Source organism: Nanorana parkeri, unplaced genomic scaffold (genome assembly GCF_000935625.1).
Source record: "Nanorana parkeri isolate BGI_ZX_2015 unplaced genomic scaffold, ASM93562v1 scaffold570, whole genome shotgun sequence".
NCBI lineage: Eukaryota > Metazoa > Chordata > Amphibia > Anura > Dicroglossidae > Nanorana > Nanorana parkeri.
In genome coordinates, this window is record NW_017306838.1 from 396,425 (window position 1) to 422,118 (window position 25,694).

At 43.8% G+C, this 25,694-nt stretch overlaps 1 protein-coding gene across 2 annotated transcripts; it reads right to left on the reverse strand.

The window, feature by feature from the left end:
* Window positions 1-25,694, reverse strand: LYRM1 (LYR motif containing 1). Of its 2 annotated transcripts, none has more exons than XM_018562297.1 (4): window positions 25,637-25,694; window positions 11,926-12,103; window positions 1,471-1,563; window positions 1-131 (listed from the first exon to the last, which is right to left on the reverse strand). In XM_018562297.1, exons 2-4 carry the CDS (start codon window positions 12,082-12,084, stop codon window positions 15-17), a joined length of 369 nt encoding a protein of 122 aa, XP_018417799.1. In that variant the 5' UTR covers window positions 12,085-12,103; window positions 25,637-25,694; the 3' UTR covers window positions 1-14. The 2 variants fall into 2 exon arrangements, with proteins under 2 accessions (XP_018417799.1, XP_018417798.1); XM_018562296.1 differs by having other exon boundaries at window positions 25,652-25,683.

Genomic DNA, 25,694 nt, shown 5'->3' on the forward strand with positions numbered 1-25,694 from the left:
ATGTCCTGGAGGCACTATGAGATCTCATCATGCGACTTCAGATACAGAGGCTTAGCTTGCTTCCTCAGCTTGTCTTGTCTGGTCATCTTTTTACTGTGAGACAGTGACAGCCCCATGGGAGGTAGGTGGGTCTAATAATACAAAAAGGGGTGAGTTAGTCTCTGGAAAAGCACTCAAACATTCATTTCAGCATATCACAGAAGAGATGAGCCAACTATGCTGATTTATGACATCGATTTATTCACTCTTATTTATGGGAGTTGTGGTAAAAGTAGAGGGTTGGAAGGATGCGATGTCTTTTACACTTAAGGAAACTCTATTGTGGTAAGAATAAAACATCTTTTAGGTAAATATCCAACCAAACTGTTTTCAATTTTGGACAGAGGGGAGGAGAGATACTTTCGGGTCAAATGGGGAAGGGTCAGAACCCCTGTCAGGGTATTATTACGGTTTGTGATTTCCTGTCTTGGTTGACAACAGTTTCACCAATGTATTGTCCTGTTATCACAAGGACAGGGAGTGAGGTGATATATCGTTAAGAAATAAAATACGGGCAGAGGTTCTAACCCTTACCATACAATCCAAAACTTCAAAAGAACGTTTTTGCTGGAGTTGGCTTTAAATTCTACCGGTATAATAAAGACTCAAAAGCTCCCCTGCCAAAAAATACTTCCCCTCAGCTGCTGCTGAGTACAGAGAGGGTATTCCATACAGATGGTGAAGTTCACAGCTCTCCAGGTGCAACATAACGTAGTAACTTGTCCAATAAACTATACGAAATTATAAATAAAAAGACAGACTATGTAGTAAGGCAGGCTACACAATGATGATTACACCGTCATACAATCTGTAATCCTCTTCTGGACTTACTGCCTGCTGTCATACCAGTTCTTGCTGCACATCAATCCAACCATCATACCCTCTGCCCATCAAATACACACACTGCCCGTCATACCCTCTGCCCATCAAATACACACACTGCCCGTCATACCCTCTGCCCATCAAATACACACACTGCCCGTCATACCCTCTGCCCATCAAATACACACACTGCCCGTCATACCCTCTGCCCATCAAATACACACACTGCCCGTCATACCCTCTGCACTCCTCTCCTGCACATAATTCTCTCTGTCATATCCACCACACTCCTCTCCTGCACATACCGCCTGCTGTCATACCCTCTCCACTCCTCTCCTGCACATACCGCCTGCTGTCATACCCTCTCCACTCCTCTCCTGCACATACCGCCTGCTGTCATACCCTCTCCACTCCTCTCCTGCACATACCGCCTGCTGTCATACCCTCTCCTGCACATACCACCTGCTGTCATACCCTCTCCACTGCCCGCTAAGACACTTTGTTGGCATTGTTATTTATCATTGTTATTATCTTCAACCCTTTCCATTCTGAAACAGACACACTTTGCTAGTTATGATAAAAGCAGATTTGAATGTAGAAAACACGTACTGGTCTTGGGTATGGGATTCCATAATGTAAACCAATCTCAATCCTTGCGTTGCATTCTCCTATGCATTGCTGGATAGTTTCAATATGTGTTACCTAAAAAAATAAAAATAAAAATAAACGCAGCAAATAAGAAATAACGGGGATTGCAATAGATTAACAGTAAAAGAATTGTTAAAGATAAAACCCGATCTAGAGATACAGAGTGATATTTATAAAGCCAGCACCAGGGCCTATGATGGATACACCACGTTAACAAACGTACACTTTGTTTTGGACTGAATGCCTGCACTCTTATTTATGGGAGTTGTGGTAAAAGTAGAGGGTTGGAAGGATGCGATGTCTTTTACACTTAAGGAAACTCTAATTGTGGTAAGAATAAAACATCTTCCACAGAGTTCATAGCTGCTCTGGCTACTTCATCAAGTATGGTGTGTTAACTGGAATTGAAACATGTCAATGGTTTGTACATTTTCCACAACAAACATCAATAAAAGCACCTTGGAAGTAGTCCAGAAAATTAGGACTGTAACAATCGGATTCCTGGCAAGGTCTGAAGGCATTGCCCAAACCTTGAGAGTGATCCACCCAAGAGGTCAATGTATAGACAGATATAGTCTCTACATACACTGATATTGGTTGCCAACCAGCAATGCTTTTCAGGAACCATACAAATAGATACATCTTACTAAATCATCTGATGTAACTTATTGATCAGCAAAGACCACATAATACAACACTATCGAAGCTGCTCTTTTTGTTTTTAAAGGGGTTCTAAAGCCTCGTTTTTTTTGCCTATATCTAGTGCTGGCAAGCAGTAGATTTAGGCAAAAAGTTATTTTTTAAAAACACTTTAACAGCGGTTTAAACTTACCTTGTTTTCGCTGTGCGCTCCCGCGCCGAGAATCCGGAACTGTTCGTGCGGCCGCAAAGGATCTTGGGGCGGGCACATGCGCAGTTCGGATTCTCAGCCGGGAGACGAGCAGAGACGCAAGGTAAGTCTATGGACGCGTGCACCCGCATGCAGACACCGCGGGATCGGAAGTGCCTGCAAGCAGAGAAGAGTCAGCGCTGGATCGGGGAGCTGCCGCACCGCTGGATGGACAGATGAAAACATCAGGAAAGAAGAGGAAGATCGGATTAAGAGACATCATTTAACCACCTCAGGGCCGGCCATGGTAAAAAAAACGGCTGGCCGAGAAGTCTCTAGATCTGACACATACCCGGGCGGCGCGCGCGCGGGAAATGGCCGGTATTTAAAAACAGGCAGCGATGCCTGTTACCATACAATCGATCCGCCAGCTGTAGAGCCGGCGGATCGCGTGTATGGTGTGCCAATCATTCTTGTGTCACTCTCCAGCTTCAGAAGCTGGAAAGAAGCTGATGGAGCAGATCTCTGCTTCATCAGCTTCTTTTGGGGGATCCTAGGTGACATTAGGGGTCTTGGAGACCCCTGATGTCTCCATAAAGAGGACCTGTCACATATTTTGCTATCACATAGGGGAGTCTAATTAGCCCCCGTATGTGATAGCAATAAAGTTTAGTGGGGGAAAAAAAAAAGAGAAAAAATGTAAGTCCCCCCCCCCCAAATTTAAAAGTTACACATAAAAAAGAATTTAAAAAAAAACAAAAAAAAATGTAAAGTCCCCACCCATATATACACGCGTCGGGGGCGCATACGTGCAAAAACGACGATTGCGCCCATTATGCCGCACATGTTACATATCGCCGCCAACGTCGGAGTGAGAGCAATAAGTCTAGGGCCATCAATCACTGATAACACTAAACTGATAACTGATGAGCAGTAAAAGCTTTTAAAGCGTCGCCTATGGCCAATTTTGGGTATGGTAGTTTTCTGCAATATGCGGGTGCGCGCAATTTTAAAGCTTGACATGTTTGGTGTCTATTTACCCGACCTTTTATATTTTACAAAAAAACTGGGAATAAATGTTTCCTAACAATGTAAAAAAGTTTTTCCTAATTATAGTAAAAAATAAAACCCCAGTGGTGAATAAATACCACCAAAAGAAAGCTCTATGTGTCCCCAAAAAATGGTATAAAATTCATTTCAGTACAGCGTTGCATGACGGAATAAACGTCAGTCAAAGTACCGCAGCGCTGAACACTGAAAAATGGCCTGGCCAGGAAGGGGGTCTAAACACCTGGTCTTGAAGTGGTTAAGGTAAGTGCTGACATTAACATTGGGGGGAGGGAAACAAAATTTGACTTTAATCTCTGTCTCTCCCTATTTCTTATTTTTGTTGACTCCCAAACATGAATTGGAGGTTAACCCAAGAAAAGTTGGGCCACACACACCATATAGAGGGGCGGACCCGAGGCTGGACAGAGTGATGCTGCGTGATCATCAATAAAACTTTCCAGCGTTATTTGGTGTGTGGCTGGACTTTTCTTGGATTGAGTGCTGGAATCATGGGCACGCATTGCTTTCTTCCCTCTGCTTGGACTTGGAGGATCATTGCAACTGCTTTCTGCTATAAATGAATAGGAGGTTGCTTCACTTAAATCTTCATGTGTAAGAGTTTGTAGATCTAGTCCATTCAACATCCATTTACAAGGTAACAGGAAGCAAATATTGTTTCGGCCTCTTGCAGTCCCAGAGCTCAGAGAGGGGAAGGCAGAAGCAGCACAAGCAATAGGTTATGCATATTAAATTTGGTTGGGTTGGGCGTGCTCCAAACAAAAGCTAAGGTCAGAACAAACAGCTAACTAAACTGGTGTAATACATTCTGTACATGTCAGCTGTTTCTCTAATAACACTCAGTAAAATGTGTGATTCAGGAACCTTAGCCAGACAGCATAGCCAGGTCAATGACTGACATTGCTCAGCTGCAGTTAAATAATACACTGTGGTGAGTGAGCCAATAAAGCCTGCTGAATGGAGCTCCACAAAACTGAATGTGTCTTTTCAATGTTCATTTCTTTGCTGTCACGGTCTAACAATATGAATGACGGCACTGTGCAAAACAATAGACCTGACTGGGTCATAATTCGGGCCCTCTCTCTCAGTCCAAGTCATGCAGTGCAGGGGATTGCAGAAAGGTAGACATTCACATATATAGTATATAAAATAAAAATATGAACTCTTAATGGTAGGAAGCAGGATCCATATCTAACATTCTGGGAACACTGATCTAAGACATAAAAGTCTATACAGTACAAGCTTTCTTGTTCTCAGCTGCTGTTTATTTGAACAGGGGCAGCTTATCACTTACGTGGCTCCAGGTTTACAGCTCACCACACACTGTACAATCTTCTTTAGATCTACCAATAACTGAAGTGGGATGTTCTGCCTGATTAGATACACAATGAATGGAGACCTCAGCTAGATTCATACATAGGTTTGGTAAATCTAAAAGGAGATTGTACCGTCAGATCATAATGTGTATGGTGAGCTTACCACAACTTTATCATATGAGTCCAATCAGCCTGTATCCAATTAGCAATCTTGGCAGATCTAAAGGTAACAATCTATCAAATTAGAAATGTAAAGATTGTTTCGGTAGGCCCTCACTTTAGTTTTTTTTGTAAACCTAGGAGAGACTGTATAGAGATGGCACAGATTATAAGGTGTATGGCCAGTTTATTCCTGGCTTTCTCCTTGTGTAGCTGGCAGCTCTCTTCAGTAAATCCTTACAAAACCGGTATCCTTATTTTCATAACTGTCCAGAACCTGAGCTTGAATCCAGAGTTGAGGATCCACATGCACAAAGTCCATTGAGAACGTCAAACAAAAAGGTTCTAGAGTCCAAATTTCTTTATTATCAGTAATGATTCACAACAGGATAACACAAAACAGACAACGCGTTTCAGGGGGACCAATAACTCTTCCCATTCTTCAGGGCTCAGTTGTTGTATTGGCAGGATTCAGAAATGGCATAACCCCCATAAATAATTCTTAGTTGGAATTTACAGATTGCCAGCAGTAACTGTATCAACAGAATGACAGCCAGGCAAATGGCATATCCAAAAGGAGGTAAGCAACAACAGCCTCCATGTTCCTCTCAGCAGATGTTTTATTTCAGATTAGAATGGCTTAGAACAATTAGAGCAAATAAACATTAGAGCAACATTTACTTGCCACCTGCCCAATATGACAGTACTTACCTGTGTGCAGCCAATCACCAGACTCGGACACTCTCACGTGGTTGACCATGACGTCATTCCCATCTAAGGTCCAACATCAGCCGACACCAGAGCTTAGACAGGCTGGAAAACTGCAGCAGAAAGACAGCTAGGAAGCCTGACTCAGTAAGTATAAAAGCATGGGGGGGGGGGATCTACAGACTATATATAGTCCTGATGCTACCACCATGCAAATGCATTGGAATAAGATATGGCTAGGGGGCGCTCTTAGAGAGTGTCATGTCATGATGGAAAGCCAAGGAGCTATTAGGCTTTTGACTAAAGCCCGGTTGTCAGTGTCATGCGAAGCCAGTGCTACGAGTGCCCTAACACCCTAAACAGTCATTAAAGTCAAGCACTCCCTCTAAAATGGCTCTTGGTTTTTACATGACTAAGGCCTCTTTCACGCGTGTGTTAAAACCAGGCAATAGAGAAGCGTTTTTATTGCCTCTCTGCCGCCTATTAACACTCATGTAGGATAAAGCAATAGCACCCTCCTGGTGCAGTTCACAAATGGGTGTCAGCGTTGTGTTGTGTTGCATGTTGCGTTCTGGAGGCATTGCTGCTGGACAAATGACTCTTTTGAAGTATATTAAAAAGCCCCTTAAATGCTTGGCCTCCTACAGCATTGTTTGGGCATTTAGGAAAGCATTGCACGGGTGTTGTAGGAGAGGAATTGGAGGTTTTGCACCCCCAGAAACCACTGGGGAATCAGAGAGTGAGTGGACAGAGCAGGTGCAGATGCCACTTCCTGTCTGCGCACAGCCAGCATTTTGTGAATGTCACATTTAGCATTTTCCCAACAAAAGAGGACAGCTTCTAGCCTGAAATATGTCAGAAATAAATGCTGCAAGGCTTATTCAAGCAGTAGAGCAACACCCACAATAGTATGACCCAAGTCTGCCCAGCTATACTATTCAAAACACCCAGAATAGTATGACCCAAGTCTGCCCAGCTATTCTATTCAAAACACCCAGAATAGTATGACCCAAGTCTGCCCAGCTATACTATTCAAAACACCCACAATAGTATGACCCAAGTCTGCCCAGCTATACTATTCAAAACACCCAGAATAGTATGACCCAAATCTGCCCAGCTATTCTATTCAAAACAGCCAGAATAGTATGACCCAAGTCTGCCCAGCTATTCTATTGCAACTCCTTCAAAAAAAGAGGTGTGGCCACTGCTAGTCACTTCCCTTTACTACATCACACACACTCCCCTACATGCAGGGCATTTGACGCCTCCCTAATGCCGTGAAAATGCCTGCTGAACAATATAGGTGTATTAATCAGCGTTGCCCTTTCATTAAATTCTCAATGCACGTGTGAAAGAACCCTATATCATGACAGACATTTATATACTGATGGAGAAAGCTGCACTGTAACATATAAATGTGATGCCCAAATGAAACACTGAACACTTCAAAACAACACTCCTTCTACATATACAGTTCCTGGTCAAACATTGCCACCCAGTGGTCAAACAGCCTTGGCATAATGCAGAGCACTGGGTACAACAAACTCTTACATAAGACAGGAAAATAGCTCATTAAGGGATAAACTAAATGCCTAACGAGATTGTAAACTCATGCTATAGATGAGGAGTTTTCCAACATCTTGCTGGAAATCATCTCATCCTCATCTGAGATCCATGTGATACAAATGAAGTGATTGCTAACAAGCGGATTAAGCTCTTAGGAGCACGATATCACAACTGATCATCTACTGTATATAGACAGGTCAACTATATAGGCAGATTAAATCTGCAATAAATCTAGAGGGCCGATGTAATACCAGAATACCGCATTCTGTATTCATATACAATCATCATAAAGCCTCTCCTAAAGTGACACTAAATTTAGGAGTTAAAGGAGAACTATGAGATGAGTGATTTCCACTCACGTCATAGTTCTAGCCGACCTGTAACAATGAGACTGTCACAGGTCGGCTCAGTAGATCGGGAGGTGAGCGAACACATACCGGCGTTCACTCACCTCTCGATCCTGTCATGGCTCTCTGCCGCGACAGGGGAGGGGCTGGATTCCCCTCTCTTCGCTCCGATCCGCCAGCGCTGACTGGCGGGACAGACGGGGGAGGGGGCGGGTACAGCTGGCTCTGCCTCTAGATAGGCAGAGCCAGCTGTCAGTCACGCAGCTGGGCGGATCCCAGCACAATTGTCGGGATCCGCTTCAGTTGCGGCGTCTCAGTATACCGCGAGCTACAGCTTGCAGTATACTGAGCCTAGGGTGACGGGAGGACGCTAGTTTGTGTCCTCCCGTTACCATAAGGAGAACTATGGGGAAAAGCCCTAACCCCATAGTTCTCCTTTAAATCTTAAAAATGATTTCAAAGTACCTGACAAAAATGTATCTTATTTGTATCATTTAGTTGTAGATCTGAACTCCTGCTGACACTGTCCATGCTGACTACTTTTGTTCCCCATGGTCCCTGTGTGTGTTGTAAAGTAGCCACCACTCCAAGTTCACTCCTGTGATGGACTACAAGCTAAGGTTTAGTTTACTAATTTGTTTGGAGATTGTAGTCCATCACAGGGGCTTGGAGCGGTGGCTACTTTACAGCACACACAGGGACCATGAGGAACAAAAGTAGTCACCCTCCAGCAGGAAGGACAGTGTCAGCACTAATTCAGAGATGATTTGAGGATCTACAGCCGAGCGATAAACAAATAAGATCCATTTTTGTTAATAGTGAAGGTACTTGAATGTATTTTTAAGATCTAGCTCCTGAGTTTGTGTCACTTTAAAAAGGAGAATTATGAATTGGCCATAGTTAGAGCCGGCATGTCACATGTCAGCTCTATATATTGAGAACTAAGCAATCTCATACCGCCGATCGCTCAGTTGACGGTCTTCTCCATGAGCGATGACTGTCAGTTACCGTTCCCCGCAGGGATTCCCTTGCTGACTGGAGAAACGGACGGGGAGGGGGGTCAGGATCCATCCCGGCTGCAGTGAGGCTCTGTGCTTAGTAAATGTCCCCCTGTGACCCAATAGAGAACTATGACCAAAAAAGGTTTGGCCAAAGTTCTCTTTTAATGTGCCTTGCAAGTTCTCACATTTGGCGAAAAGCATGTATAGAAAAAATTCACATGGCATTGTATGGAGTGAGGGAATGTGCTCCTATAACATCAAAGACTAGTCACCAGTATTGCCTGTGGTTTTCCGGCAGCCGATGTTTTCCCCATTTTTGACTTGCCATGCCTGGTCCTGCACTGTGTCTCTGTGTGGAGGCGGACAACTTTATAGAGGCAATGCTTTGCTTTTCCTAGCAGCACAGTAGAGTGATATCACCAAATCTCAGTCCAAAACTCCAGAAACTTGCAGTCAGTGGCAGCAGTGCCTTAGATCTCACACTATAGAGATACAGCTATGAGGCTGTAGAACAGTGGTTCTCAACCTTTCTAGGGCCGGGACCCCTTGGTAACATTTGCCAAGTTGTGGTGACCCACAACGGTAAAATTTAGGGATGACGCGGCTGCTGCAGCGGCATCTGGCGGCGTGGCAGGAGAACTGACACTGCTGCGCTAGGAGAGGGCTGAGGAGGACTCTCACCTTGCACAGCAGAAATCACACAGCGACCCCACAGGTTGAGAACCGCTGCTGTAACAGCTAAAATGGCAAAACCATATAACACAAGTTGAGGGTGTCAGCTTTTATTATTCATAATAATGATAATAAAAGGTTTATGTTTTCTTTTAGAAAAAAATTACTATTATTTTTATTATTATTTATTATTAGAGGGGGTGACACCAAAATGACTGTCAGTCATATTGGTGTCACCGCCTCCACTGGTGGCATCCGGGTGCGGGCTGCAGCCCCCTGTGACGCCACTGAATGCTGGGACTTGTAGTTCCCTAGGTGATATGCGGAGGCTGTACAACTACAAGTCCCATCATGCCCTCATTATCCCTGTACACCACATATCACCCTGGGAACTACAGGTCCGAGCATGCCCTCCTTGTCCTTGTACACTTCCCCTCCATATCAAAGTGTTATTATGCCTAAATAAAATGTATGTGGACAGGATTAGGTGCCGGAAATCCACCATTGGGGAGGGCGGTGATGCCTGCAAATTGTGTACTGACAGTGTAGAAACCTTCCACAGGAAAGTTCTCTCTCTTTTATTGACCTGGATTATTATATACAATATACAGTATATCTATCAGTGATATACAACACGTCACACAATGCACAGGACACAGAAACATAGGAATTGGGCACTAGGACTTGATGAAGCTTACAAGCTCACAGGGACAGACACACACACACATACACAAACACTGTGACAGACACACACACATTCAATGACACACACACATACAATGACACACTTACATACAATGACACACTGACAAACACACATACAATGACACACACATACAATGACACAGTGACAAACACAGTGACACATACAATGACACACATACATACAATGACACACACATACAGACAAACAGACACACACATACATACAAACAGACACACACACACACAGACTAGTACTGCAGGAGGCAGTGAGGAGAGAATGGCTCCTCCCACAGTGCAGAGAGTGGCCCCGAGGAGGTAGTGTGAGGCTCCAGAGAAGGCACATGGTGGGGGACAGCTGGAGACACAGTGTGGGATGGAGCGGCACCGAAGTCAGCACAGGGGGCGGAGCTGAGATCATTACAGCAAAAGCCCGGAGCCCGGTCCACTCAACTACATGATTACCACCGGGTCTGCCTGTTTCAATATTGTGCTCCTCCCGGCCAGCCCGCTTATCGCTACCCGGCGGCCCCCGTTGTTATGCCACTGACTCCCGGCGACCCCTGGCAAATTGTCATTCGACCCCCGAGGGGGTCCCGACCCACAGGTTGAGAACCACTGCTGTAGGCAAAGGAGTGTCTAGGCACACTTACCCATCAGGAAATGCACTGATATTTTTCAGGAGGATATCAAGACTAAAAAGGTACATTTTTTAGGGTATTGCTTAGGCACAATTAACATCTCTATGTGTTCCCCATACTAAAGCAAATCTTCACATTTTGAATACAGGTTTACTTTAAGATTTGATTGAAAGTATTATCAGAGTGTATTTATGACAATTTATATTGAAATGGAAACAAGGTTGACATGGTTTTAAACTTTTGATGGTGATCTCTCTTATGGTTACTTTGAAGAACAACTTCACTTTCTATGAAGTTGCCCTTCAAACAATATATTGGCTACACCCAGGGGGTGGGGGGGCTTTATTTAAACACCTACCTTCATCCCTGCACAGCCAGTGCATCCAAAATGTATTGGCCAGTTTCTCTGCTCAGTGTACAGCGGCTCCATTGCTTCTTAAAGTGACATTAAACCCTCAATTTTTTTTAACATAAACCAATACTGTAATGTGTGCCTTACTATAATCCATGGTTGTTTCCCTTCTCTTTGCTGCTCTTCCTTTTAAATCCTCATGTCTTCTCATGCTAGGGGAGAACTTCCCTTTGCAGCCGAGTGCCTCTTCCTGTAGTGCTGGCTCAGGTTGTGAACCTGCACACAGACACCATGAATCCATTTCAGAGACAAGGCAGTCTGCTGCAAAACAGAAGTTCTGTCCAGCATGAGAAGACATGAGGATTTAAAAGGAAGAGCAGCAAAGAGAAGGGAAACAACCATGGATTACAGTAAGGCACACATTATAGTATTGTTTTATGTTAAAAAATCTGAGGGTTTAATGTCACTTTAAGGATGATTTATATCCCACTGAATAGCTGGGGGTCACTATCCTATCAGTGGGAAAGAGTGGGGCCATAGCACAAATGTGCACTAGGTAGAACATGAATTGGATGCGAGGCTGTGCAGTGATGGGCAAGGCCATATGTTAGCTACTACCTGCTAAGCAGAACAAATGGCCCCCTATTCTGAAAACAAGAAAAAGATAGACTGCACACATCTGGGAGTGCTCTGGGATAATGTACAATGAATCACTGCTACATGCTACTTTTATATCTTACAACGTAGACAGTCATTGGTAAAGTTTTTGTAGCTATGAGTTACTATTCAGAGCAATTAATTGCTAGTGAAATAAATGGCATGATTAAGCTACTTCATATCACAGCGTGCCTAAAACTGACGATGTATACAGCAGGTACCATAATGTGTCACAGACACGCTGTCCTCCACAGAGCCCCCCTGGAGACCCCAAACTTCTAGGTATGAGGCCCACATGAGACCTATCACCAGGCCCAATCACTGTCACATAGGGAGTATGACCAACCTTATGCACACATGGAGAGCTATTCATTTATAGTAATGTGTAGGATACATACATGTTTATTTTTGTGAAACAAGTGCCGGGCTTCTTCAACTATATACTGTTTTTCTTTGCTGGCATCTTCTTCCAGTGCAGACACAGACTTCCATTTTCTTGCAATCCTGAAAATCTTGCGATACAGACCAAGAACTTGCTGACGTGTAGTTGCTGTCATCTTGGCAACCCATGTAGATCTACAAAGAGATGAATACAAATTCTCCTTTAAATGATCGGTGACCAAAAATAATTCAGATTATGTAAATGAACCCCCAATGACTAGTTTTCAGGGTGTCAGCATTACCCTTTTTATCAGCTCCCTGATTATTTGCTTTAACCTCATCCCCCCCCTCCAATTACCAGTACCTAGCAAAGGTTCCTTACCTCCTACTGATCAGTCCCCAGGCCATGTGCACTGCCCACCCAGTGACCAGTCTCCAACATATGTGTATTATTAACCCTTCAATGATCATCCGCAGCATATGCCAATTGCCCATTTGGCAAGCAGTCTTTAGTATATAAGCATTACCAATACAGTGATCAGTCCCTACAGTACATGAATTAAACCCTAAGTGACCAGTCTTGACACTACATGCAAAAACCCAGACTAAGTCTGGTCCTAAAAGGTAAATTCACACACACTGGTTCCCATATAGTTAATGCCTATACTCTGGTGACCAGTTTTTAGTGTCTGGTATTTAAACGATCAGCTTTAGCTCTCATTCACACGAGAAAAGGCCGGCACGTACAGCTCCGTGCTGCGTGCATGGCCGTATCGCTCAGCTCCCGGGAAGGCCAGGTGCTGCGTGTGATTAGTACGCAGCCCCCGTCCTTCTCTATGGGAGTATGTGGCCGTACGCCGCCCTACTCTCACCCGCCCTGCTGGTCCGTGCGGGTGCTGGTATCCGTACTCGTACGCTGACAGGATGGATCCTGTCTTCGTCGGAGTAAGGAAACACGCATCCGTACGGACCTGCACTTGGGGTGAGCGTAGAGCAGCGTACTTCCATAGAGAAGGACGGGTGCTGCATACTAATCACACGCAGCACCTGTCCTTCCCGGGAGCTGAGCGATACGACCATGCACGCAGCACGGAGCTGTACGTGCCGGCCTTTTCTAGTGTGAATGAGGGCTAAAAGTTTCAGCATATGAGAATTGAACCTAAATGACAAGATTCCAGCATACATGCAATAATCCATCAGTGACCAAAATCCCCTTTAAGAGGAGTAGTGGCTAATCATGCCTGGCTCCTCCCACACATTCCTATGGGCATGAGGCAGCCAATCATAGTGATGGACCAACATAAATCTTTCAGGGGATTGGGCGTGAGGGAGTGGGATCACTAACTAGAAGTGTCAGAGCTTTGCCTGTTCAGAATGGCCCAGCATTCAGGTGCAGATGTGGCAATGGAAGCTACCACATCTCTAGGCACCTGCACTGTATACCTCCTTTAACTGTCATTGACCGAAATTCAGTTTATATGCATTAACTTTTCAGTGACTAGCCTCAAGATTATGTGCCTTAACACCCCAGTGAACAGTCTTTACATTATGTGTAATAACATTCAGTGACCAGTGTATCAGCATTAACTCTACAGAGATCAGCCACCAGGGTATGTTGGTTATCCTTGGTGGCCAGACTCATTTGTATAGGCAATGCCCCTCAGTAACCAGACTACGTGCACAAGCATTAACATCTTGAAAACAGTGCATGTGCAATAATACCTCAGTGTACCCTAGCATATACTATTCACTTATTGATTAGTCTCCGTAGTACATTCAAGTGGCTCTCTGGTCAAACAGCAGGATAAGCAGTTGAAAGGCATATGTTTATTTTTTTTACCTGCAAATGCCATTGTAATTGTATTCAGTTATGCTTTGTAATTTTCACATAAATGCCACACAGAACCGCTAGATAAACCACTCTACTATATTGTGGTTCTCCTTTACTACTCCCTGGATCACCTGCCTGTTCCTTGGCTTATGTTGATGAAAGGATTTTAATGATGCGTACAAAGATTCTATTTTTCTTCAAGTCCATTGAGGGGCACAGGAAGTCCTAATCCTTAGGAACATCCAAATGCATATTTTAGGCTTCAGGCACATGGCAATTAAATACATCAGTCCAGATGTGTTTGGCGCTCCTTTCTAAAACGCACCTATAAGTATGTAATGCTTTGCTATGGCTGAATGCATACCTAGACATTAAGTAGCGTCTAGATGCATTCAGTCTGGCTGCGTTTACACAACAATTTCGGCGTCCCTGGACTGTTTTTTATGCAGCTAAATGAGTGTTAACGCAACTAAATCCAGCAAAAAGTGATCTGGGAAGCATAAAAGTCGTTTATACTTTCCAGATAAGTTTTAACGCTCATGTGCATGAGGCCTTATCGAGGGGTGGGCAAAACAGCCTATCAATGCCAACAGGGAATGGGGACTGCCTGCAGCTCAAAGAGCCACCTGAAGGACCTCGCACCCAAAGCTGGCATCAGATGAGGCATAAACATCCACCTGGTAGCAGAGGTAGAGGTATGTGAACAGTAGACCAGGTGGCAGCCTTGCAAACCTAGAAAACAGTAGCCTGATGCAGAAAAAGCCCAATAAGTACTTACAGACCCAGTAGAGGCCACCTTAATAAGAAAAGGTAACTCCACTTTAAAAAAAAAATCTATAAAAAAATGAATAAAGCATATATAAAATTGTTGCACAATCCGTTTTGTAATTTAAGGTGATTAAAAATTACCTTTCCATTTAAAACTGTAGCTGCTGTAATATTCTAAATCTGTCAAAAAAAAAATCAATGCAGTATTGCGACCTGGAGGCGTTCTATATACATTCGGTGTATGGAATGCCCCCAGAAATGTAACTTCCTGCTTCTGAGATTGGCTGACTGATATTCCCAGAAGTCTGCAATAAGATAGCAGTAAAATTTTAGGCATCCCTTGCAATAGGAATTACAGACACTGCACCTTTCCCTATTAAAACACATGAAGCCCCCCAGCTGATTATAATGAGCCCAGACCCTCCTATTCAGGAATCAGTTTGGAAAGGACATGCTGCAACAAACCGTTAATTCATCAGAACAGAAACAAGCAGGAAACTGCAAAAAAAATGAAAATTGTATACTTGCCTGTTGTTTTTTTTCCTTTCCTGATGTTAAAGCATAGTAGCATACACATGGGTATAGCTCTGCCCCTCACCCAATCACAGGACCGGTTATACTATAAATGAAAACCACACCCTAGAGGCAGCATTCTTGTCAAATATACTCAATGGGAAGCCCTGGGAGGGTTTTGTATGCTGCCATGCTTTAGCGTCAGGAAAGGAAAATTACTCATCAGTAAGTATACAATATTCCATTTCCCTGACACAAGCACGGCAGCGTACACAAGGGACAAAGCACGCCAAAAACAAGGAGGGTAATACTGAGATATTTATTTATTTTCACAACGGTTAGATACATTCAGAACTGAACAACCAAATTCCACCATGGTCAAAACTGCTGGATAGATCTTGTAACAGTGTTAGGAACGTGCCATATGCAGACTAGGTTACTGCCTTGCAAAATAATTCAGGAGATACCAGGGATCTCAAGTCTCCCTGATGTTCAGGGAGTATCCCTCTTTTAGATAGCGTCTCCCTGACGTCCGCGAGAGAGGCATTTTCTCCCTGAAAGGTTCACTCTGAGTAAACCTTTCCGGTAAGATATCACTGGGTAAGGTTTCAGAGTGAGGCTTGCCTCCTGGAGGAAGGTCATGTGATCTCTAGAGTCGCCTCAGAACGAGGCTTGGCTCTCAGAAGGAAGAAGCTACTTGCTGCACAGAGAGGGCGGACATAGACTACTATTGAGAGCAGGTACAGGCACTGCTGCAGGGTTGAGAGAGTGCTGTTAACCCTTTGTGGATAATATAGAATCAATTATATGTCCTGGTTATCTAGTTATAGAGAACATTTATTTCATTTGCTGCCCATAGCAACTAGTTAACTCTGTATCAGAGACTTTACTCCTCATCGTTTTTTTTAACCCCTTCATGACTGAGGCCCTTTTTTCCATTTTTGCACCCATGTTATATTCCACAAAAAACAGAAAGAGCACCTCCCTGAAATGAAATGGGAACCTCCCTGAAATAAGGTTTTGCAGGTCGGGATGTCTGAGATACACTCCTAACTTCTGCCCATAAGGATGAAATCCTTCTAGTACAGTTGTCCCTGAGATTGATCCATGGCTCCATTTTCTTCTAGGACTAGTTACACTGCATGTGTCCTAGAAGACGCAGAAAGCCCTTTTCCGATCCTGCCAGAAAAGATGAACAGATCAACCAACTCCCTGACAGAAGAGGTAACCTCAATATTTTTCCTCAGCAAAGTACCCACATGAGCATGACCTTGAGCTGAAAGAAAAACTTTATTCTGGAACATTGGCAAAATGATGCAGACCTTGGGACGAATCAGAGAGAGGTCTTAGAATTACTCTGCCTGTGAAATGGTAGCAATAAGGTGGTTTGCAACCTGAGCGTGTCTATCCAAGACCCTCCTCCCTGAGATTTCTGTAAGAAGCACTATTTTCAATGTTACTGTCCATATTGGATAAGTCTGATCTAGAAGAAATAGTGGACGGGAGAACACATTCAGCACTGTTTGTAAATCCTGAGGCTACAATAACAACTTTCTGGAAGGATGAATTCTTGAACAGGCCCTTAAGAACTGGCCCATAAACTAATGAGATGCCCAAGACCTGCCCTGTGAGGGTGCTGAAACGCAAGTATATTTTGTCTGCCTGAAGAAAGTTGAGCTTGTGTGGGCTATGATCTTATTCCACACTCTAGTATAGGTGAATTTATAGTAGATGCTCTAGAATACAACGTCTCAATAACTGAAGATGAGCAGTTCAGGCAAGTCAGTCTTCACCTCCTGTCTCCAAGCTGCTCAAGGTAACTTGCTTGCATTTGAATATAGCACCTGGCCCTGCTGTAAAAGATCATAATTTAAAGAATAGGAGGTTCAAGGGTCAGAGACTGCAAGAGAGGGAACCATGTATGGTGAGGCCACAGGCAAATGACTGCTATCACCATGCAGGGGTAACTGTGGACCCTGTTGAGGAGCCTGGAAACCTTTGGAACGGGAAGAAACACAAAAGCATGAATATATCCACCACTTCTGCCAATGGAAAGTTCACTCTTGACAAGAAGCATCTGAACTTCATGCTCTTAGGAGTTGCCCTGATGGTTGAGATCCAGATAACCACACTTGCTGCAGATCCATAGGAACACTTGTCAGATAAGAAGCCATTCATTCTTGTCCAGGGCTTTGCGACTTACAGCTTCTGCCAGGAAATTCTAGGGAGTTGAACATAGGATGTGATGAGATGCACCAAGTTTCTCTGAGATTAATTCATGATTGGAGGTCCCTCTATCACCAGCGAGCAGCTTCCTCCCATTTGACATTGAATCTATGAAAAAAATCAAGCTGTTGTCCATTTGAATCATTACGGAAGCTCCCCGGATAGGTTATGAAAACACTTTCAGGACCTGAAAGTCTTTCTGAACTTAAATACTACCTTCACTGAGCACAAAAGAATCAACTGTTAACACTATCAAAGGATAGGGACAGAGTTGATGACAGTTAAAAAAGGCTCACTGACCTTAGATGAGATTATCTGATATTTGGGGTCACCATGACCCTCTGGTACAGGGAATGTCTTCTCCATTGCTTTAAGAATCCTGTTGGATGACTCTCAGCCTCCAATAAGCCTATTTCACCACTGGAATCGCTCCTGTTCACTTGAGACAATGGGATGCCAATAAATAGGATAGAGACTTGACCAGCCTCAAGCGGTACACCAAAACTGTTGCCCTCTCAGAAATTATGCAGAGTTTCTCTGAGAATGTTAACCTTTGTGTTGGAATGACTTGCCTTTTTTCCCGTTGGCATTTAAATATGATCAGAGCCTAAACTAAGATGTGGACTGCCAGAGTATGATGTCAAACTATCAGCAGGATGGCACCCAAGTAGTGAAATACTTAAAAGCCTTGCTCATGCAAGATGGCAATGACTGGGAGTAATGTTAAGAGAATGTTCTAGGAATGTGGAGAGGCCAAAGGGCATGCAAACAAATTGAAAGTGGAACTCTAGAATGGCAAGACATTTGTGGAAGTGTGGGTGTACAGGAACGTGAATATGCATCTGCTAGACAAAACATCCCGCAGGCAGGCTTTATGCACAGACTGTATATCCAAATGTTGTCACGTAATCTTTGTCCAGATTTCTGTTCTCTATTTTTCTTAGTGGGAAAAACCAGGAGACTAGACTTAGTTCTGAAAGCTTTAATCAGAAGGATCCAGATATTGCATATGGAATTGCTGCAGTCAATAATTACATTCTTGAGCCTGATGAAGGGGACCCTGCGAGATCCCAAAAAGCGCTTGATGATCTGACATTATGCGTCAATAAATAGACGTTTCATTTGGACACTTTACTTTAGTTTGCTGGTGACATTCTTATCCAAATGCAAATGAATGACAACACAACGCACCTCCCGCATTACCATGCGTTAATCGCACAGAACCATGCAATTAATGCATGGACCCAGTGTTAAAGGGCCCTTAATCTTTTGCTTCCTGCCCATTTGTTCGCAATATCAATGGGGTCTTTTGTTATGAGGAATTTAATTCTGATTGCCCCTGTGACTTTAGATATTATTATTGTGTGTAGCTTGTTGCTGAACCTGGAGGAGCCAATAAATGGAGTTTGCACCAATTAGAGGTAACCACAGTCCATAGCATAAGCCACAGGGTTCTACTTGTCATTACTGAAAACAGTATGGCCCTGAATGAGCAACACAGCATATCTATAGCAGCCTCACCAATAAAGTCACTGGCTGATTTCATTACAGTCAGAGATTGCAGTACCACTGAGATCTCTTTGCCAGGCAAAAAGTCTCCGTCTATGTCTAAACAAAAATTGCCTTCGCTACTGAAGTAAGAGCCATTATTGGCCTACTGGGGCTCCAGAGGAAGTATAAACTTTCTTTAAATCTATATAGGGTTTCCTTACAGGACACTGCTTCATCCATAGGTAATGTCACATGCCCAACCAGTCAAACTGCTGCATCAATCATAGAGGTTAACTTCAAGCAACAAACCTCGTCTTTGGACAGGTACATATTCCTCCAAATTTATGGCCTCCTTATCTGCCCCGACTAGGGAATGAATAAAGATCTACACTGGTAAAGACTCAGTAACCAGCTGTCTTAGGTTAGAGGAGCAATTGAGGCGGGTGTAGCTGCTTGACTGGGCTAGTTACTGACAGCTCACAAATAGTCTAATTAAGGTGGCCATACACTTTACAACCATCGCAAGACCTTAGACTTGCGATGGTTGTGAAGTAATTTAAAAAACGTACGATCTGCCCATCTTGGACAGGCAGATCGTACTTGCGATCATCGCAAGCCCGCCCCCCTGAGCGTCCGACCGCTTGTAATATGCGTGCAACTCCAACGCATATCCCACCCCCCCCTCCGTCACGGCCGCTGCAGGCAATCCCGAGCTCCGCTGTTCCCGGTGTGAGCCCGGGACCAGCACAGCAGCTCTGCGGCCGCAGCTCAAATGGTGATCAGTACACGATCTCCGTTTAATCTCCTCCTCCTCGTCAGAATGCAGGAAGTGATGTGTATTACATCACTTCCGCATTCCTCTGTCACTCTCCGGTACAGAAAACGGAGAGAAGCTGGTGAAGCAGGTCTCTGCTTTCTTCAGCTTCTCTGGGTGTCCCTAGGTGACATTAGAGGTCTTAAAGACCCCTGATGTCTCCATAAAGAGGACCTGTCACTGCAAATTGGCTATCACATAGGGAGCTGGTTTGCTCCCAAGGTTTAAAAAAATGAAAGTTACAAAAAAAATTTTTTAAATTAAAAGTCCCCTGGGAATCTGTCTTTCTATATCTCTCTATTCAGAGATATACTCAAACAACCTGAACCACATTTAGGCAATGGACGTAAAATCTCTCTTTGATGAGAGAGAGGGACAAAAGAACAATGTTTTGGTTAAGATAAAAGGCTGGAACTACCTTAGTTAGGAAGGTTCTAGGCCTAAATGCCAACCTGTTCTTCTTTAATAAAACATGAAAAAGTTATTTGCAGGATAAGGCCACCATCTCAAACACTTGCCTCACAGAGGTGATGGCTACAGGAAACACCAACTTGCGGGTGAGAGGGGGATGTCTCTATTAGGTTCAGCTGGCAGTTTTTGGAGAGCAGCGACAGCCAAACTCAGACCCCATGGAGTCACAGGCGAATTATATGGGAGACTGCCTGAACAAAGGTCCTAATGAAAAAAATTACAGCCCAACAGTCTCTGAAACAAGAGAGCTGGAGCACAGACTTGACCCTTAACAATGCTAAGAGTGAAACTCTGATCCAGACCCAGCTGTAGGAAGTAGAGGATTTGTCCCAAGGAGAATTTCCTAGGGTGGAAGCTCTGAGACTTACACCAGGTAAAGTATGCCTTCCACATGTGTTGATAGACCTTGCAAAAAGTATTATTCCTAGCTTTTAACATGGTGGGAATCACTGAGAGATGCCTCCACCTCGCAAAACCTGGGATTCAACAGCCATGCCATTAAAGCCATTGACTGCAAAGCAGGATGAATAATTGGTCCTTGAGACAAAAAATCTGGATGATCTGGAACAGCCCATGGAGCATATGCCAGGGGTCTTATCAAGTATGAGTACCACATCTACCTGGAGCAATGAAATTGATAGTAATGTCCTCAATTTTGATCCTGCACAAGCAGACAAAGAAAAAGGGAGGAAAGGCATAGATCCAGGTGTACTGATTCCACTGAACCACTACATCATGCACTGCTTCCACTAGAAGATCCCTGTACCGGGAGACAAACCAGTCCAGTTTGTTGTTAAACCTGTAGGCCATAAGATCCTCATCTGGACTGGAAAGAGACGGTGCATTGGAAATATGGGGATGTGTAGGTAGAAGTCCTTGATGCCTACAGAAGCCAGGAAGTCTCCTCAATGAAGGGAGGTGATTACAGACCTGGTGGAATCCATATAGAATCTGTGAGCTTAAATGAAAGCAAACATTCAGTTATTTTAGAGCAACATGATTCCAGGCTGCAAATATCGCCCATATTAGTATTTTTGCCTTATTAGCACCAGAGCTGTTAGTAGAGTGTGAGCTGGGGTACCCGAAACAGCAGAACTGTCCCCCTGTGTCTAGAAATGGACTTATGATTAAAAGGTAGTAAGACAACAAACAGCTCAGGGTACAAGGCAAGGCCTCAAGTATTCACAAATCTCAACTACTGAAAGTAGATGAGTGGCAGATGGCAAGAAGTGACCAAAGTGACTGTAGTCTCAGTGATGCTGACAGTGGGCAGAGCCTGATGGGAAAGCCAAAAGACTTGTTCCGCATCAGGTCTGCTTACCTTATGACTGACAGCAGGCAGATTCAATAGCCAATAAAAGGTTGTTTATTGCCTAAAATATCCACCCACACCCTGCTCTCAGTCACAAGGGAGGACTTATCTGATGAGGAACAAGCCCGGTAGAGTTCCCAATCAGGCCTCAGCCACTTCTGGTGTCTTTACTTACACTTTCAATTAGCCCCCTGCCATGTAGCTTTCCTTTTTGCATGAAGTCGCTCTCAAAATTCATGCCAGACTCAAAAGGACCTGGTATGAAGTTTGTGGGAGGGAGAGGTGAAGGTTCCTGTTTAACATCTATAGCAGATGCTCATCTGGGATACAGGTGTGTTATAGACGAAGGGAAATCCCAGCAATTTTGTTGACGAACAGAAGGAAGCAGCTGGGAGCTTTCATTTGTAGCAATTTAAACAGCATTTTTTCTGTGAACGTCAATTTTCCTGTAATAGGTTGCATACATTGCACAGATGCGCTCCTGCACAGGCAGATTCAGGGCATCACCCACGCATGTTATTCAAAGAAATTGGGCATTTTAATGGTGACCTGCAAGCATTATTAAAATCGCAGCTCCCAACCAAGCGGAATTTTAAAAACATTTCTTTTGCTTTGGTTCATGTCCCCCTGGGCAGTACCCAGGTCATCATGCCCAAAAACGAACCCCCGGTACCTAGGGGTCATTTCTAATAGATAGCAAACATGTCAAGCTTCAAAACTGCGTGTGCCCAAAAAAGGTGAAAAACTTAAATTGTCTACAGGTGATGCTTTAACCAGCTACCATCCGGCCGGACCGTGGCTTCCTAGATGAGGGTGGGCGTTTTAAAACGTTCCACACCCCTGATACTAATATGATGTAGCGGCCATTTGTGTTTGTAACTATGTCTTTTGAGCACTAGAAAATACATCTACAAAAGGTATGTGGACTGCGTTACAGAAACACCATGAGCGTTCAAACCTAAACAGTAAACTATATCTGCTACACAAGCTATAGAAGATGAGGTCAGAAAAAGGCCAGGAAATACGTGAACATGTGAATTCTATGCTAGAAATTGTAGAACAACTACGTGCAATTGGAGAAGAAATTAAAGATAACCATGTGTTTGTCTTACAATATATGTAATTTTGTTTGATTTCTGGTTTTAATGTTGTACTATGTATTATTATTTTGTGCTGATTTTCTTTTGTGATATGTTTTGTGGAAATTACTTTTCTTGTGTTGTTTATGGTATGTCATGTGTCTTATAAATAATAAAAATTATACCTGTTAAAAAAAAAAAAGATAACCATGTGGTGGCATTACTGCTATGCAGCCTTCCCGAGTCATACATCGCTCTTATTAACGCTCTAGAAACCAGACCTGAGCAGGAACTAACACCAGGATACACCAAAGGAAAATGAATCGATGAATATGACAGAAGGAAAGAAAATATGCACAATGACGAAAACTAGAAAGCCTTTAAGGTGCATGAGAGCACAATGCAAAACAAAGAAAGCAGATCGTGTTTTCACTGTAAAAATACTGGTCACCTGAAAAAGGACTGTTCAATCTGGAAAGTCAGGCAGATAAAGCAAGAGGCACCTACAAGAGAAAGAGCTAAGGCAGCTACAAAGGAAACTGCAGACACATCAAGGAGCGCTACCTTTAGAGTGACCCAGAACAATATACCACGTGGATCCAACAAGTCACATGACTAGAGAGGAGACCTTCTTCATAGAAATTGATTTCAGTGCAAAGGACAAAGTCTTCCTAGCAAACGAGAAAAGTATTACTGCAGAAGGTAACAGTCAAGGATTCTTGAACTGCATCACACCATCAAGGGACAAGCAGAGTATCCTCATGAAAAATTTACTGTATGCCCCAGACCTAGAAGGAAGCCTTCTATCAGTGAAAACCCTTGCTGCTAATAATGGTCTCACAGTTCAATTCCGAGGTGATGAATGTACAATCCGAAACAATAAGCAAATCCTCGCAAAAAGGAAAATTGAATGAACACCTGTACAGGCTCATCACCTCAGACAAACAAGTCAAATCAGCCACTCATAATCCACACAACAAATGTATCCATCTATGGCACAGCTGACTAGGCCACCGAAACCCAGAAGCCATAAAATACATTATAAAGAGAGGCTTATCAGAAGATATAACCGTACTGCCCTGCCAAATGCTCATGACATGCAAGTGCTGTATGGAAGCAATGGCCTACACATACCCACTTCCACAGGCCACCCAAAGAAAGACCATCCACCCCATGGAGCTCATACACAGTGATGTGTGGACCAATGAAAACTCCCATATCAGGCGGGAACAGATATCTACTGACCTTCATTGATGATTATTGCAGGTACAACAACTTATCTGATGAAGCACAAGAATGAAACATCAGAAAAACTTCAAGAATCTGTAGCCATGTCCAGCAACAAATTCCAACGGAAACCAGGTATTACACGCACCAACAACGAAGGGGAATACAACAGTAAGGAAGTTGGATTATATCTGAAGAAACAAGGTATAGTACACTAGACCACCACACCATACACTCCTGAACAAAATGGTGCAGCAGAATGGAAAAATCGCACTCTTAAAGAAATGGCCAGAAGCATGCTGTCAGACACCAAACTACCTAAGTAGTACTAGGGAGAAGCAGTCATGACTGCAACATACCTACAGAACAGACTACCATCAAAAGCCATTGGAAGCACCCCATTTAAAATGTGGCATGGATGGAAGCCTAACCTAGGGCACATTAGAGTGGATCTAAAGCGTATGCCTATATTCCCAATGAAAAGCAAAGTAAGGGACATAGAATCCTCCACCCAAAGACCGACAAAGTGACAATAAAGGTGCCCATACATTGTACGAATATCGTACGATAATCGCAAGAAATCCCGCGATCGTACGATAATCGCAAAGTGTATGGAAGGCGTACGACCGTTTCTACTGTACGGTCGCACGTCTTCCGTCGAACAAGCAGGCTGGAAAACCCGCCGGGAATCTTACGATTCTCGGCGAGTTAGTGGCCTGCTGGTTCGACAACTGCCGCACGCGCACACTGCCCGTTTGCAGTCATCGGAAGCCCGCCCCTCATTGCAGTCATGGCAAGCCCGCCCCTCAGGGGGGCGGGCTTTCGATGATCGCAAGTACAATCTGCCTGTCCAAGATGGGCAGATCATACGTTTTTTTTTTTTTTAGGTACTTTACAACCCTCGCTAGACAAAAGTCAACCCTAGAACCAAGCTACCTATTATCGACCTGCAATATTGTTCATGAGAAGAAATGACTGCGGACACACTCACCAAGCCATTGCCAAAGGATCATACAGTTTCCTTTGAGATAAGCGAAACGTCTTATAGCAATGCATATGCCGTTGAGAAGGGGTGTTGCACATACAAAAGCCTATACTGATACATACTGATTGTGTTGCTGACTGGACTATGTCTATTGAGCACTAGATGGCGCTGTAATGCAATTTCAGTCTCTATGGTTATGCATATTTCTCTATGATCTTTATGTTTCCTGTTGATGCTGTAATCCTGTATACATGTATGCAACATTCTTCTAAACAAGTAAAACGTTTTCATTAATCTGCTGCTCATCCTTTCCTGTATTATTATAATACAGGATTTATGCAGCGCCCCCAGTCTGTGCAGTGCTTTACAAAAGGAAGGAAAAGAAGACATAACAGTTCAAATACAATTCAATACAAGAGGATTAGGAGGGCACTACTTGTGAGAGTTTACAATCTGAGCAATCACAGGCTGGGGGAAGGACAAGACCTGTTAGCGTTACTTAATTGCAGTTGAGCACATTTCGGTCTTCTGGCAGGGGTATAGTGTTCATCAGACCTGTGTGAGGGCCGGTTCACACCATAAAGTCCAAGTTCCAGCGCATTCAGCCTAATGTGCCTGCATTCCGGGTGCGGGCGACCGCACTGCAGGCGTGGCTGCGGTGCCATTGACTTCAATGCACCGCCACGCCCCCTCCCACCCCCGAACGCAGGAAGTCGAACGCACTGGAACACGTACTTTATGGTTTGAACCGGCCCTAAATGTCAGGACTGTATGGACAGACATTCAAATCCTTTAGCAGGTAAAACAGGTTCCATATCTATTTCATCAGTGTATTTGCCTGGAGTTCCGCCTTAATCCATGATTTCACTCACAAGTAATGAAAGTCCTGTAATAGTTCCAGGGACAATCGCCTCTTATGAGCGTCCCCAGAGACCAGCCACTGCGAACTTGTATGTTCTACTACAGTCATTACACGCATACTGCGTGACCCCGGTCAACATAACATACAACCTCACACACTCTCACCTCTATGACCGCCCTCTTCTGGTGACGTCACACGCACTGCGGC